The 14465-nt window shown below is 38.8% G+C and overlaps 1 protein-coding gene across 1 annotated transcript in view; it reads right to left on the bottom strand.

The window, feature by feature from the left end:
* TINAG (tubulointerstitial nephritis antigen) overlaps window positions 1-14202 on the bottom strand; it is a 46703-nt gene extending 32501 nt beyond the window's left edge. The window contains exons 1-4 of the mRNA XM_065632618.1: window positions 13833-14202; window positions 9162-9225; window positions 8084-8173; window positions 6471-6585 (exon numbers count right to left, since the gene is read on the bottom strand). Of these exons, the coding sequence (XP_065488690.1) occupies window positions 6471-6585; window positions 8084-8173; window positions 9162-9225; window positions 13833-14202 (639 nt within the window). The remainder of the gene's footprint in view (window positions 1-6470; window positions 6586-8083; window positions 8174-9161; window positions 9226-13832) is intronic.
* Between the last annotated feature and the right edge of the window lie 263 nt (window positions 14203-14465).

The raw sequence follows: 14465 nt of genomic DNA, 5'->3' as shown, positions 1-14465 counted from the left end.
TGCAGGAGATCTATATATGTTCCATTTTCTAATATTTCCTTAAATTTTACCCTAATTTTGTTTTAAAAATTTTTAATTTTTAAAATTGAGGAAACTTAAAGCATTGGTAGCTGTGGTTCCCCAAACATCCCTGTTGCTGTTAACCTGTGGCTGGGTGCTGCAGACCTTTTGAGAGCCAGGGGTTTCTTGCACTCCACCAGCCGAGTGGGAAAGCTGAGCTCCACAGCTGCCGGCCTGAATAACCTGTCCAGTTTCTCTCTGATTCATGTCTCAAATAACATTTCCCCATGAAACACATGAATTATGACTCAACTGTCATTTTTGTAAGAAAAGCCTTCTGCTACAAATAGCAGTGAAGTTAACTACCTGTTACCCTATTCTCCTTGACACGTGGCTGCAGATAGGAAATTTTAGTTACCCCAGGGGAGGCATCAGTACAATATATTGTTGATTTGTCTTTTACACGGGTTTTTCAACCTCCAGCACTTATTCTCATTCCAGAATGAATATCAGTGATTTTCCTTCTGCTTTGCAATCTGATGTTGAGCTGATGAGAATTCATGGTCTGCTCAGTAAAGCCACTGGGACAGCCATTTTTGGCATATTCATCTCTCAGCCTTAATTTATGTCCCCCAAGCTTTGCACAAATATCCCCATATGCAAGAACCATCTGGTACAACTGCTAACAGTCTGCTCTATGTTCAATATAGCAAAACCATTGACCTAATTTTTATTTTTTACTGTTGAACTTTATGGAATGATTGCTTATGCTACACAGGGAAACAGGAATGGCCATACAGAATTACAATATTAGTCCATACGGTCTTATCAGGTTGTCTCAAACCATTGTTGATAACATGTGTTCCAGAGGAAAACACAATATACACAATATGATAATCTGTTCCTAAGTAAAATATTCTATGATGCTTCTTTCTTATAAGCAGGCTCATGCTCCGAAGGCCGATGCCTTCTATCCTGTTTAAAATCCTTTATTTTATTTCAACTTAGTTTCCTAATTCTGGGTGTCCTTGCTGCACCATTTTTCTAAATTGTTCATGTGACTTATGAGACTACATAATTTTTCCTAAGAGAATTTAAACATTTGAACCCAGTTCTTTCAGACTATTTCTGGACTATTTGGGGAACCAAAGCTTACCACTTTGGCAGTATACAGATCACTTTGTTGCATATGCTGGGAAACAGCGGTGCCCCCATCCAGCCTGTACACCTGGATTTCCTTCCCATGGTTTAGAAGAGTGGGTAAGGGAAAAAAAAGTTTGTACCTCACGTCTATATCTGTATTAGACTGAGATTCAGGCCTAACAGACAGATTGATACAGTCTGTGCATATGCCCAGACCCAGTTACTATGAAGCGCTTCTAGGTTCACTAGTTTAGATGCGGGATGTGAGTCCTAAACACTATTAGCCATTTTTAAAGTATACTGCAAGTTGTTAAGTCACTTAAGCGCTTTTGAAAATTTTACCTCCACCCATAACATGCTAGTAATCTTTTAAAACTTGCTAAAATAGTCATCTCAATATTTTCATTCCTTTCAAAAATCTACTTTTAAAAAATCTGGTTAGATACATGGGACTTGCAAACTCAAATGATGCACAGAAAGCAACAGCTAAGGTAAAGAACATCTTGCTAAATTATCATGATGTTCGTTATTAATGAGAAAGCACAAGATTTGCTTTGAAAATGAATCGTACTGGCAAAATCCTAGACAAATAGTGTTTCTTTCACATGCTAAATCAATCAATGAGTAAATAACCAAAATTTGGCAAATATTATTTGGCATACTTATGTGGGCAATGGCCCCTTACAATGTTACAAATGAAAAAAGGTTGGGCCAGATGATCCTTGAGGTCCCTTCCAACCTGGTATTCTATGATTCTCTATGATTATATGAAATGAGGCAGTTGAGAAAAACGAAATACTAAATAGAGCTTTGGTCTGAGCCAATGTGTTACTTTACATATTCCTAAACTACTGCCAATGTGTTTAATAGCCTCATATTGTAAATCCCAGAGCAAATCCCACATTAACCCTCAGCCTTGTCATTTAAAAATGCAGGATTGACCTGTAGCCAGAAACATTAGATTTTTGTTTGGGAAATTGCTACCCTGATATTGAGAAGCATTGCTGTTCTGTGACAAATAGTAAGTCTAGGCAATTCTTTCTCAATGTATGGGCGACCATCAGACAGCACAATGAAATCAGAAAAAATGACTGGCAAACTATTTTCAAACCTTTCTGTGTATTCTCTGCAGTGAAGTTAGTAGTCTGGCCCAAGCAGGACTGTAAGAGGTTATAAAAAAACGCTCAAACTTCAGCTATGACTTGAGTAAAGCCAACCCATCAGAGAAAAAAGGCTGAAGATTAATGAACTTGCAAATAGTTTTCCGGAGGGAAAGCAATATTTTTTTAATGTAGGAGAAAAGTTCTGGATATCGCTTGCTTTGTACAGTCAAAATGGGCATGCATGCCCTTCAGTTTGCAAGGGGAGATATACAACTGCTGAGCTTTTTTACTAGGAAAAGCTGTATGCCAGAGGAACCATTATGCATATTAGACATTTGAACTATAAGGCAAGAGCTGATGTACTTCGTATACCTTCACGCTGTCTTTACAAGTTCTCTGATATTTAATCCAAAATGGTGCCACATAACTATATGTATTCTATTTTCTTGTCAGATGACACTTATCTGAGCACCTTGTTGCCAGCAGGTGCAGATCCAGCCGTTGTGATGCACCTCTTGCCAGACCACCAAACGTTTATCACAATGTGTTTTAAAGGCATGGCGGTTATTTTTGTGATATGTAGGACTTCAAAGAATGATGACACTGTCTCCTGCAGTAGGTAAACAATTCAAAATGTCTTCTCGGGTAGTTTTAGTGATGTGTTTAGCTGTCGGTCTGTGTTCAGTGTAGCCATATTCCTCTGGAGGAGAGGGTCCTCAGTTCAGATTTAGTTCTTGTTCCATATCATTGTCTTTTAGGTATTCTAATGTGTCAAACTACCTTTCCCAGACATAAACAACACCTTTTTCGAGCAGGTATAGTCTTTTAGTAATAGCAGAGCTTTTTAAAGCTCTATGAACAACTTGAAGAAGCTTGTGTTTTCCCTAAGATGAAATGTAGCTCTGTCACACTGTATTTGAAGTAATGCTATGAATCCATGTTTGTGGTTGGATATGTCAGTCAAACAAACAACTAATAAGACTGTAGTCCACAACCAAATATTTCAACACCACTGAGATCTAAGACTCCACTGTAGATGTAAAGTGATTAACACAGAAGGGCTTTACATTCTTGAATCTTTTTTTCGATGCAATTGAGTAAAGATTTCCTTCTACACAAAAATGCTTTTTTCAAGCATCCCAAAAGTACAGCAGAAAATAATCAGAACAGCAGGCCCTTAGGTACCAGAAACTGTCATCTGTTCCCTAAATAGTAGATCAAACAGCATGCTGAAGAAACCATTTTTATTTAAAGGAAAAAAAAAACCAACCACAAAACAACAAAAAACAAACAAACAAACAAAAAACAAACCACCAAAAAAAGGTGTTTGTTTTTTGTTTTTTTACAGATTAGCAAAGCTAACAGGTTTTAATCAGGTCAGCACAAGATAGAACTAAAGATTCATAGAGCAAAAAATTCCTGAACACTAATTGTAGCGTTTTTATCGACTAAATATATTACTTTGGGTTAATTACTTGCAGTTTTCTCACCTGCAAAATGGGAAAGACAGTAATAATCCCAGAGAATGAATGAATATTTAATTAGTGGCAATTTATCCATAGTACGTAACCAGTACTTTGGCCTGAAGGTGAATTATTACTCAACAAAGTCGCTTAAAGGTCAAGCCATTAAGGTTTGGAGAATGTCTCTGAAAAATGTTAGAAAGTCGTTATTTCTGAATTTCATCATTCATATCTTTTTACTCTCTTCTGAGCTGCCACCTAGTTACAGATGGAGCTTAATGGAAACACCGTTGTGAAAATTCACTTGTTTTTCATCACTTTGGACTTTGTAAGTGTATTAATATGCTTCACAGGATATCAGTGACAGAAAATTATTCATGCAAGCTGAAGCAGAGGCAAGTGTCTCTTAAAATCTAGTAAGATACACGTCTAAAAAGTTCCTGGAATTTAACTCCATGGCTACTATTGGTTTGCCAATTGGAAGAATCTGCCCATGTACCCCTGGTGATCGCAATCTGTGCTGTGAAAGTGCTGGATTGTGCAGTGACTACAAACATGGAGCTGGCTATGAGTGAAAAAAACCCTTTTTAAAAAAATTTTTTTTTGAAGTGTTAAAATGTGGCAGAAGGGAAGTTCCCTGAGACAGAACAAGGATTGTAAAGAGATGATGTTCTTCTAGAAAAGTATAGAAGGTGATAGAATCAGGGAGATTTGGAGCTTCACAGGAAACTTCAGAGAAAAGCATTTTTACATCAAGACTAGCCAAGACTGAAACCACTGGCTTAGGAGCAAGAAAGTTCTAATATTTCTGAAGAGAAGCCATAGGTAGGAGACAGGCTCATGTACAATTCGGAGCAATTTTCTGCAAGCTCAAAGAATTCTCCAGAAGCTGAGAAAGTCATACAGATATTATTTTATATTTTTAGTTTTTGTAAGTAGAGAGAAAGATTATTTAGACTCCTGTGCAAAGCCTGTGCTTCCAGCAAGCTCTAGGACTTCCTAAGGGCTAAACGCATGAATGTGCAAAGCTGGATTTCTGGAGGTGAATGCATTGAAGCTCCTGGGGTGTATGGCATTGCCAAAAGTAGTTGGGTTGTAGCTCACAGTTTTTGTAAAAAGACAGTGGATAGGGAAAGGATGACTGAGAAACGTGTCAGTGGAACAAAGGCCATAAGCAGTGCAGCAAAGAAGCTGCAGGAAGCTTAATAACACCAATTCAATAGGCTGGACATAATGCAAGACCACTGAGTGACTAGCTACCCCAAACTGGCTGCAAAAGAGGAAATATCATAAATAATTTCTTATATCCTTCCCTTTCTCATTTTCCTACGTTGGATCTGCCTCATCTAGATAGATATCTAGTAATATAGATATCAATCTATGAGCTGCGTACATGGTATCCGTTTTTTGCTTATGCTATATGAACATCACACTGTATTTTCTCAAGGATAAAGCCAACAACAGCAACAACAGCTCACCCCCAACTCTCTTGACCCTCAGTGCAGTTCACTGGCAACCTGTGGCAGATGGCCACTAGATAAAAAGCTTAATTTCTTTCAGTTTCTTACTCTGACAATGCTCCATAGTGCAATTTTTAGCAAGGTGGCCAATCTGAGCCACAACCCATGGTGGTGTAGGTAGATAACCTTCTGTGGGACAAAAAAACAGCCTGCCCCAAGCAAAAGGGGTAGGGTTGTTAAAATTGTTGAAGAGACACATCATCCTTCCTCTTTCACCCAAATTCCCTGTCAAGTGGTAGCTCTGTACTACTCTCCCCACAAGTCCTTTCATGATGCGGAAACCCTTCCAGCACACACTTAAACAACAAGCATCAATAATGGACTTTAAATAGATAATCAAATGGCATCACTTGCCTGAGCTATATAGAGGCAAAGACAAAAACATGTTATATTTAATGTCATTTGCAAACCTTGGATTTATCTACTTATTCCTACAAGTTTTCTAATTTCATTATGGTGAGTTAGTTAGGTTTTCCAGTTTGTGATTTCCATAATTGTGGGTCTTCTAAGAAATAAGGTAATTGATCCAAAGCATTGGAAAATCTACTCTGGATTCAATTACTATGCGTTTCTTCTTTAATTGCTTAACCTACCTACATAACTTAAAGTATATTCACTTTGCTGCAGAACTAATTTGAGCATAAATATGTTATAGGAAATTTATTAATAATTTAGCTACCATGAAAATGGTCATGGCTAAGAGGTTTAGAAAGCTGGTAGTTAAGAGTCACCTCATTTTCCCATGCTTCCCATTATTTTTATTTCCATTTAGCCAAAATCCCAGCCTCCTAATGCATCTTTACATTGTTTGATCCTATGGGTTTTCAGACCTTCTTTCAAAGATTGCTGTTTAGTGACAGCCATCAGCCTTAATGAACTATGCCAAGTTTTGTTTGTTTGGGGTTTTTTTGTTTAATGGTTACAGGTACATGTGCAATGATTAGCAAGTGAAGAAGACAGTAGGGAAACATCCTAAAGAAGCAAAGGTTTCAAACACCAGTGATCTACAATGCAGTACTGATACATTAATATTGGTGCACAGCTTCCCAATAGGTAGCATTTACTTTTGCTCCCCCTTGTTTGATTTCTGCCAAATAGGACCACACTGTCTATGACTTGGAGAACTATTCTGGGAGCTTCTTACACAACATGGAAGCATTTAGTGTTAAATCATAATCTTGTAATTGTTCACATTTATTTTTCCATGTGATAAAGTTATGAAAGTTATACATGACACTTACAGGAGATTCTTTCATATTCAGCAAGGAATGAGATGGAGGGAATGTGCCCAGGCGCTTTTTGAAACCTTCTTCCACTGTCATTCCCCAGAACTGGCTGTAGTTGTCAGCTTTCCATCTTCCTCACAGACAGGAAAAAAACCCAAACAAACAAACACCAAACGCCAAGTTAGAGATATTGTTCACATTAATACCTTGCTCCTTTATAAAAGCACCACTAATAACAACATCCAGAAATAAATCTTTCAAATAACCACTCAAAACCTTGCATTCAATATGCATAAGAAAATATTTACTACGGACTCTTCCCCTGCAAATGAGCATAGGATGGATCAACACAGCAGTATAAGAAAAGTGGCGATTTGAGGTCAGTGTTGTATAAGCCTGCAGGAGACCCACATGTAATGCTTCAGAGCAGCACTGGAAAAGAAGATGTTCACTTATAACAGTTCCTGTGGTCTGAAAGTTATGTACACATTATGCTTCAGACCAGATGCCCACAGAGAGCTAACAGCTTCATGTAGTGGATTACATTGTCTTGAAGCTCTGGTACACCAGCAGTGAGATGTTGTTGAGCCCAGCAGAAAGCCCAGCTGACACCTTCTGCCTGAGTTTTACACCAAGAGCCAGAGTGAGAGAAAGGCCTCCCCGTGGCTCATTAACTATTCTCTCCCTACTCTCAGGTAGACTAGACCCAGATTGTAGTATTAACACTGTACACTGTATGTGCAACAGAAAAAAATACCTTGCAGCCATACACACTTGGAACACACTGAAACTCTGTTTATTATCAGAAAAGAGCTGAGCCGCAGGGGAAAACATTCTCTTTCCTCATTTCTTTCTCGTTTGTGTATGAGATAAAAGGAGGTGGGATTCATGCTGCCTGAATAATAAGAAACCCGATTGCTCTTGGTCTGCCTGCAGTCGGTGAAGAGTGCAAGCACCTGCAAAAGTCATATCTCAGGTGGGTTTCACTACCCCATGGCAAACCTTACTGCTTACCACTGACATGAGACAGATGAAGGGCTCCAGGTGCCTGACTTAACTGTCTGTCCTAACTCAGTTGGTCTGAATGTCTCCCATGAAGTACAAAATGTTTCAGCACTGAGTCACAGCTTGAAACCTGGGTAGGCTTCATTGGTGAATTTAACAGCTCAGCTCCCAGGGAGACAACCCCTGTATCTGTCTGTAAACAGCCGGCAGGCCCGCTCTTGGTCCTCATTTGGCCCATCCTCTTCTCTTCCAAGGCTACCTAGAAGAACCCTGTTATAGAGAATGGTGCTCTTGAGAGAAAAATGGCTTTAAATATATATCCCAAGTAATAAGTAAAGTGAAGAATAAGCAAAAGTGATCTAAATAGCATTTTGGGAGAAAAAAAAATGTACTAAATTTAGAGAATGTTTTAAATAGATGTTTACAATGTCAACTCTTACCAGCACGAGATTTTCGATATCTTTCCATTTAAAACTCTACAATCTGCCAGAGATTTAGGAAAGCTTCTCAGATGTTGATGTAATTGGGTAAGGAAGGGACACGGAGAACTGCATAACTTGTAATTTGCACATACATGCCATACAGTGGTTTACAACAAAACCTTAAAATAGAAGTGTTCTCACCCATAATCTCCAGAATTGATGCGCTGAATTAAGTCTTGACGAACCAGGCATACTTCTTTTGAACACTTCCAGAGACTTTGGAAGCATTTACTGGAAGGGCAAGAATATCACTGAGCAGAAAACGAATTGTCAAAGGAAAAATATGCATTTTGACAGCAGAAGGAAGATGGAGGGAAAAAAGCATAAACAACATAAATGTCACATAGTATTTATGAAAACACCATGGTGCTTCTCACTGCTTCACTACCTAATGAATCCTAATCAGAACAAGGTGGGAAGGTTTACAGCTTGTGGTAAAGGTCACATTTGAAAAATTTTGTTTCTATCTTTCCTGAGACCAAATGAGGGGGGAAAAAAAAAAAAGGCAATGTCCTGTAAATCAGAGGTTTTGAGGAAACCTTGCACCAAGGACAACGGGCCAAAGTCAGGTCATTGGGGGCCCCAGCTCTGTTTGGGTGCTGCTGGAGTCCCCCAGGCTGCCCTGGGGCTGGAGTTGCAGGGCTGGGTTTGGAGAGGCAAAGTGGGGAGGTGGCTCAGGCAGCCGACGGCCAGGCTGGCAGCAGAGCTCCCCTGCCCGCTCCTTCTTCTCCTACCCCAAGGCAAAGAAAGGGATGCTCATCCCTTTCCTACATCAATCTACATATATATATATATATGTATGTATTCTTCCCTTCTGAAATAATGTAAGTTCTCATCACTCATGCAAAAGAAACAGAGGAAGACTTTTTAAAATAATCCCCTAAACTTTACTGACCAGATCAATGCCCAGGTCAAAGCTGAAACCATTTCTACTCAGGTCAGAGTCAGCAGATCGACTGAGCAGGAGCAGAATTAGGCCAGTGAGGAAGAGACTATAATATTCTCATTTTCTTGTCTCAATTAGAAAGCTTGTGGACCTCTTGCCATTCTTTTAAGTTAGCTGTAGTCTAGTCCTACAATACCTTGATGCAGCACTAGTCTTCCAGCCATTTTGATTTGATTATATGTTTAATAAGAAATCAAGGATGCTCACTACCTTAATTCCTGTTTCATGACATATGTTAAATAAAATTTAATTTGCTGCTCTCTGAAACATTACCAGGAATTGCAGTTGTCTTTAATTATTGTTCCTTCTCCGTAATACCGGCCATCTTTATAACAACCTGCCAACATAACATACAGATATGTGAAAAAAAAAATCATTTTTGAAGTGAATTAACTCAAAATTCTCTCTATTATGGAATTAATTGTTTGAATGCAGTGTACATAAATAGTTGAAAGTCAGCAAGAATTATTTAAAGTCTCTTCCAAGTAATGAAGGCAGTTTGACACATTTTAATTTTTTACCAGGTACATTATCATTTGTAGTGAACAAAACAGTAACACATTGAAAACACTCACTGAAAAATTATTATCTTACACGTAAATAAAAATAATTCTTCAAACATATTTATTTTCCAGCAATAAACTTAAAAAGAACATGTTTCTGATAAAAGTTTTCTAATAAGCAATTAAAATAGAAATATTTTTTCTAGTTGCAGAATTAAAAAACCTAATAGCTATTCTAAAACTATTGCAATATCCTATTTTTCTTGTTAAATAGTTGAATAGTTTCACATACTCTCCAAAACTCAGTATAAAACCTCAACTGAGTGATGACTTTTCCAAACAAATATATGCCTCCTAAATTTTTTCTTTGATACCACTTCACTGAGATAAGACATTGTGTGTGTTTTAAGACCTTCTATATAAACTGACTCTTCAGTGCACTCGAGGGACCTGAACAAGCTCAAGAAGAGGGCCCATATGAATATCACGAGGTCCAACCAGGCCAAGTGCAAGGTCCTGCACATGGTCTGGGCAACTCCCAACATCATTGCAGGCTGGGGAATGAAGGGATTGAAGGCAGCCCTGCAGAGAAGGACTTGGGGTTACTGATGGATGAAAGATTGGACATGAGCCGGCAATGTGCGCTTGCAGCCCAGAAAGCAAATTTTATCCTGGGCTACATCAAAAGGACCATGTCCAGCAGGTCCAGGCAGGTGATTCTGCCCCTCTTCTCCACTCCGGTGAGACCCCACCTGCAGTTCTGTATCCAGCTCTGGAGCCCTCATTACAGGAAAGACATGGACCTGTTGGAGAGGGGCCAGAGGAGGCCACCAAGATGTTCAGAGGGGTGGAACACCTCTGCTACGAGGATAGGCTGAGATATTTGGGGCGGTTCAGCCTGGAGAAGGCTCCAGGGAGACCTTATTGTGGCCTTTCGGTACCTAAAAGGGGCCTATAAGAAAGATAGAAACAGACTTTTTAGCAGGTCCTGTTGTGATAGTACAAGGCGTAATGGTTTTAAACCAAAAAGAGGAGGGATTCAGGCTAGACGTGAAAAAGAAATTTTTCATTATGAGGGTGATGGAACACTGGCACAGGTTTCCCAGAGAGGTGGTAGATTCTCCATCCCTGGAAACATTCAAGGCTGGGCTGAACAGGGCTCTGAGCAACCTGATCTAGTTGAAGATGGCCCTGCTCATTGCAGGGGGGTTGGCCCAGATAACCTTTTAAAGTCCCTTCCAACTCAAGCTATTCTACGATTCTATGTTTTTTCAGAGAATACCCAGGCAAATCATTTAAGTGTCATGGTTTGTCACAGCCTGCCACAAAGTCAGCATCAGACAGTAGACGAAAGGAGGCATCAAGCAAGATACTTCAAATAGATCGAGGGATCCGATGCAACATCTGAGTGACAGGACAGAGTCTCACTGGAGCTCTGCTGACAGACCTCACCACCCATGCCCAAGAAAAAATGCAAACCTGGACACGTACAGGAGAAGCTTGTTAATAACGTATGCTTAGGGAATTCAAGATTAAAAATACACTGTTTCTGTAGTCTAGTGAAATCAAGACTTAGAAGTCCAAAACTGCCACCTGTAAATGTGTTCAAGGCATCAGTGGCAGAAAGCAGAGATGTCTAAGCAAAAAGACACTGTTTGCATAAGAACACAGTGAGACTGACTGGCTGTGAAGGCATTAGGATAGAATATTAATCTATTAAGTGGGAAATTAATTAATTTGAAGATGCAACCTGATGACTTTAAGAATGGGATTATATGATGCGAAAATCATGATTGGAAGGAAGCAGATTTGATAAATCAGGACTTCCTTCCCAGTCCAGCATTGCTATATTCTTATAGCCTGTACTTCATTTGTCCCCAATATTGAGGTAAGTACTTTTGTCAGTGAAATGTCTCCAGGTTTACTCACTTGTAGGCCAGATCACGACTGTGTAATATAAAAACCATTCGCAAACTCTCTGAATGTCACTTTCATACCACCACCAGGGTGACATCCAGTGCGTTGGCTCTGACAGGGCTTTTTGTACCATCAGAGCAATTGAAGCAAAACAATAAATTAAATGACAAATACCGTCAATAAATAAAACTCTATCAGTTTGTCTCATAACAAAAGTTAATAAAAATTGAAAAATCCGGAACTACTGTTTGATACTTAACGTGCACAGTTTCTTCTGAAACTACACAGGAAAGCTATCGAAACATACTGAATGCTGGGTTCATAAAGACAAAGTAGTTCCACATAGTTAAATCAAGACCAACCCTCAGCATGGTGCACACCCATAGAAGAAGTCACAGCGTAGCTTACTGCTATTGTGCACCAAGTCAGTGAAGAAACGGAAATCCAGAAATAAAATGCTGAGCAGTTTTGTTGCTTTTCATTCCAGCCCATGTAAAGCACTTCGGATTATTGGTTTCTTTAAAGAAGTATAATGCAAGAAGCGCTGAGAGCAAACCCACAGGCAACCTGAAGACCAAAATATTCCAGGTGAAAAGTACTTTAACCTATATGGTGTTCTAGTGCTTAGTTTTTAGCCAAAGACAGAAGTGTAGTCTCAGTTACTAAAAGTCAGCTAGTATATAATTCTAAAAAATGCTTCCTAGTTTGCTTACTCTTCAAGCATTCAGTCCTTTTTTTTTCTCCATTTTTTCCTTCCAATTTGATTCTCTCTTTGTGTTCCTCAGACGTTTCAGTTCTAAATGTTCCTTTTGAGCATTTTGGGTTTGTGTTTTGTTGTTGATTGCTCAGTTGGTTTTGGTTTTGTTTGCAGTTTTGTGTTGCGTTTGTTGGAGTTTTGGGGGGTTGATTGCTTGTTTGTTTGTTTCCTGCTATATTTTGGCTGCTTTATTATTCTCCTTTTACCCTTTAATTTTTTTATATAAAAATATTCAATAAACAGATTTTTAAAAGCTGCAGACTTTCCATTAGGGAATCACTTTAAGGATCAGAAAAACAGATTATTTTGAGATGAGATACAAAAAGAAAAAAAAGAAAAAGATATAAGATAACCTATAGGACAAATAAAGGTGCTTGAACAGAGTAAATATAATTGCTACCACTGGCAAACATGTACAGTCCAGCAGTTACAAAAGAGTGAATACAACTGCAAAAATTGGATTATGGAAGGCAGTAAAAATATTACCACTGACCTATTCCCTTTTCTAAACCTTCTGTTACACTTTTACTCTTTAGAGGCAGACCTGCGGCAGTGCCCACATGGCAAACTGCTGTAGGTTTTGTAATGATTCATTTCTGTGAAAGAGTTTGCCAAACTAGACCGGCAGGCTGTCAGCTCTGAAGCAGGAACGCTGTTAAATGTTTACATAGAGCTTACGACAACAACCCCCCGATCTGTTGGAAATACTATGCACCACTGCAACAAATAAATATGGAACAAATGTCTTTATTTACCAAAATCATAGAACATTCTTCTACATGATTAGAAACACTTTGGAGAATCAAATTTGGTTTACAGCATTTCTGTCACTCCTACTTATCAGATTTTGGCTGCACGCCTGGCTTAAGAGCTCAACCTCCTGAAGAGCTTGTGGTCTGAGTGCTGGAATGTAAGCAGCAGAGTTATTGCAAAGGAACAGTTAATTTTAAATGTTCTAATGCTATTTCTGTTGATTTTAGGCTTTTGAAATTTTAGTACAGTCTCCACATTTTCAGACAGATTTGGTCTACCAATAGTAAGAAGCTACGTAGTCTTAGAATGCACAATTGTAAAGTTTTCTCACCAGCAGGGATTTGGCCCATGCAGTAACCGAGGGAGGACTAGATGGTTGTAGATCACTTTTTTTAAATGTCTACTTCTAAAAAAATTAGACTGAATTTAGAATACTTCTGGAGGAACTTCCACTATGAACTAGTGAGAAAAAAAATATGCCAGAAATCCTTGTTCTAACAACATCCCTTCACCTACTCCTGCACTTGAGCTGTTGCAGAAAACATGGTGTCCCACAGGAAAGCTGTGCAGAATACCTCAGAGAAGTACCATTCAGGATAACACTCAGTTTTCTTGATTATGTTTTTGTACTGATGGATTAAAACAAAAAAATAGATCTTGCTGTTTATCTCATGTTGACTTGTAAAACTCCATCGAAATTGAGGAGACTACATTAATTTTGACCCAATGAGGTTGTGTCTGGGAAGCTTCAGGTAAAACAGGGGTTCAGTCCAACAGAAGTATGGTCTAGCCAATTCTAAAAATATGTCCCTAGATACAAAAAATTAAAAGCAAGTGTAATTTTTACTCCAGCTGCAAGCTCAGTATCTTTGTCCACTACATCTTTAGTCATATTTTTAGGATGTATACACTCTAAAGATTAATCAGTAATTTTACTTCTAAGTATATTTTTACTTCTAAGTATATTTTTATCACGATGCACTAATGCCAGCTGAGCATTTTCTCTATACCTACCCAACGGTGGAGGTCGCCAAGGCTCACTTGATCTGATGGGCTCGCTGGTGTTGTCACAAACTTCCCAGTAGTCAGGACAACAGTCCACAGGACCAGGAGAACCTGAAGCACAGAACTGGTCACAGTAACAAATAGCTGATCTGGAGACGATGTTAAAGCTGCAGTGATCATCCCTTCCTGTGCAGCAGCCTCGTAGCCTGCAGGACCTTCCCTGATACAAGCTCCTTTTTAGCCTGTTCCACTTTGCAGAACTGCCATCTTCAACAGAGTAAAGTCCTTGGGGGAAATTTCTTCTGGAGTCAAGTTGCTTTACCATCCAAACTTCACTTGCAATGCAATATAAGAGGAATATCTGACTCTTGAGACACATTATTTTGCCTCTTTCAGCCTTTTTAAGTCTTTCTATGCTTCACTTTATTGGTAAATATCCATGTAATGTAGATGTAATACCGTCAGTTAGTATTCAGAAAGAAATGTGAACAGAAAGCTGTGGACTATGGTTTCCTAGGAAGACACTGTATATGTTAATTATTAGTCAGACATGTTGTAAACTGATTTATTTGGCTGAGATACAGAGATACTGGAAAGAGCCACAACTATGTATTCATCACTATGAAACTTTGGGTGCATTAT

The sequence above is a fragment of the Caloenas nicobarica genome, chromosome 3 (assembly GCF_036013445.1).
Source record: "Caloenas nicobarica isolate bCalNic1 chromosome 3, bCalNic1.hap1, whole genome shotgun sequence".
NCBI classification, from domain to species: Eukaryota; Metazoa; Chordata; class Aves; order Columbiformes; family Columbidae; genus Caloenas; species Caloenas nicobarica.
This window is presented reverse-complemented; position numbering and strand designations above follow the sequence as displayed.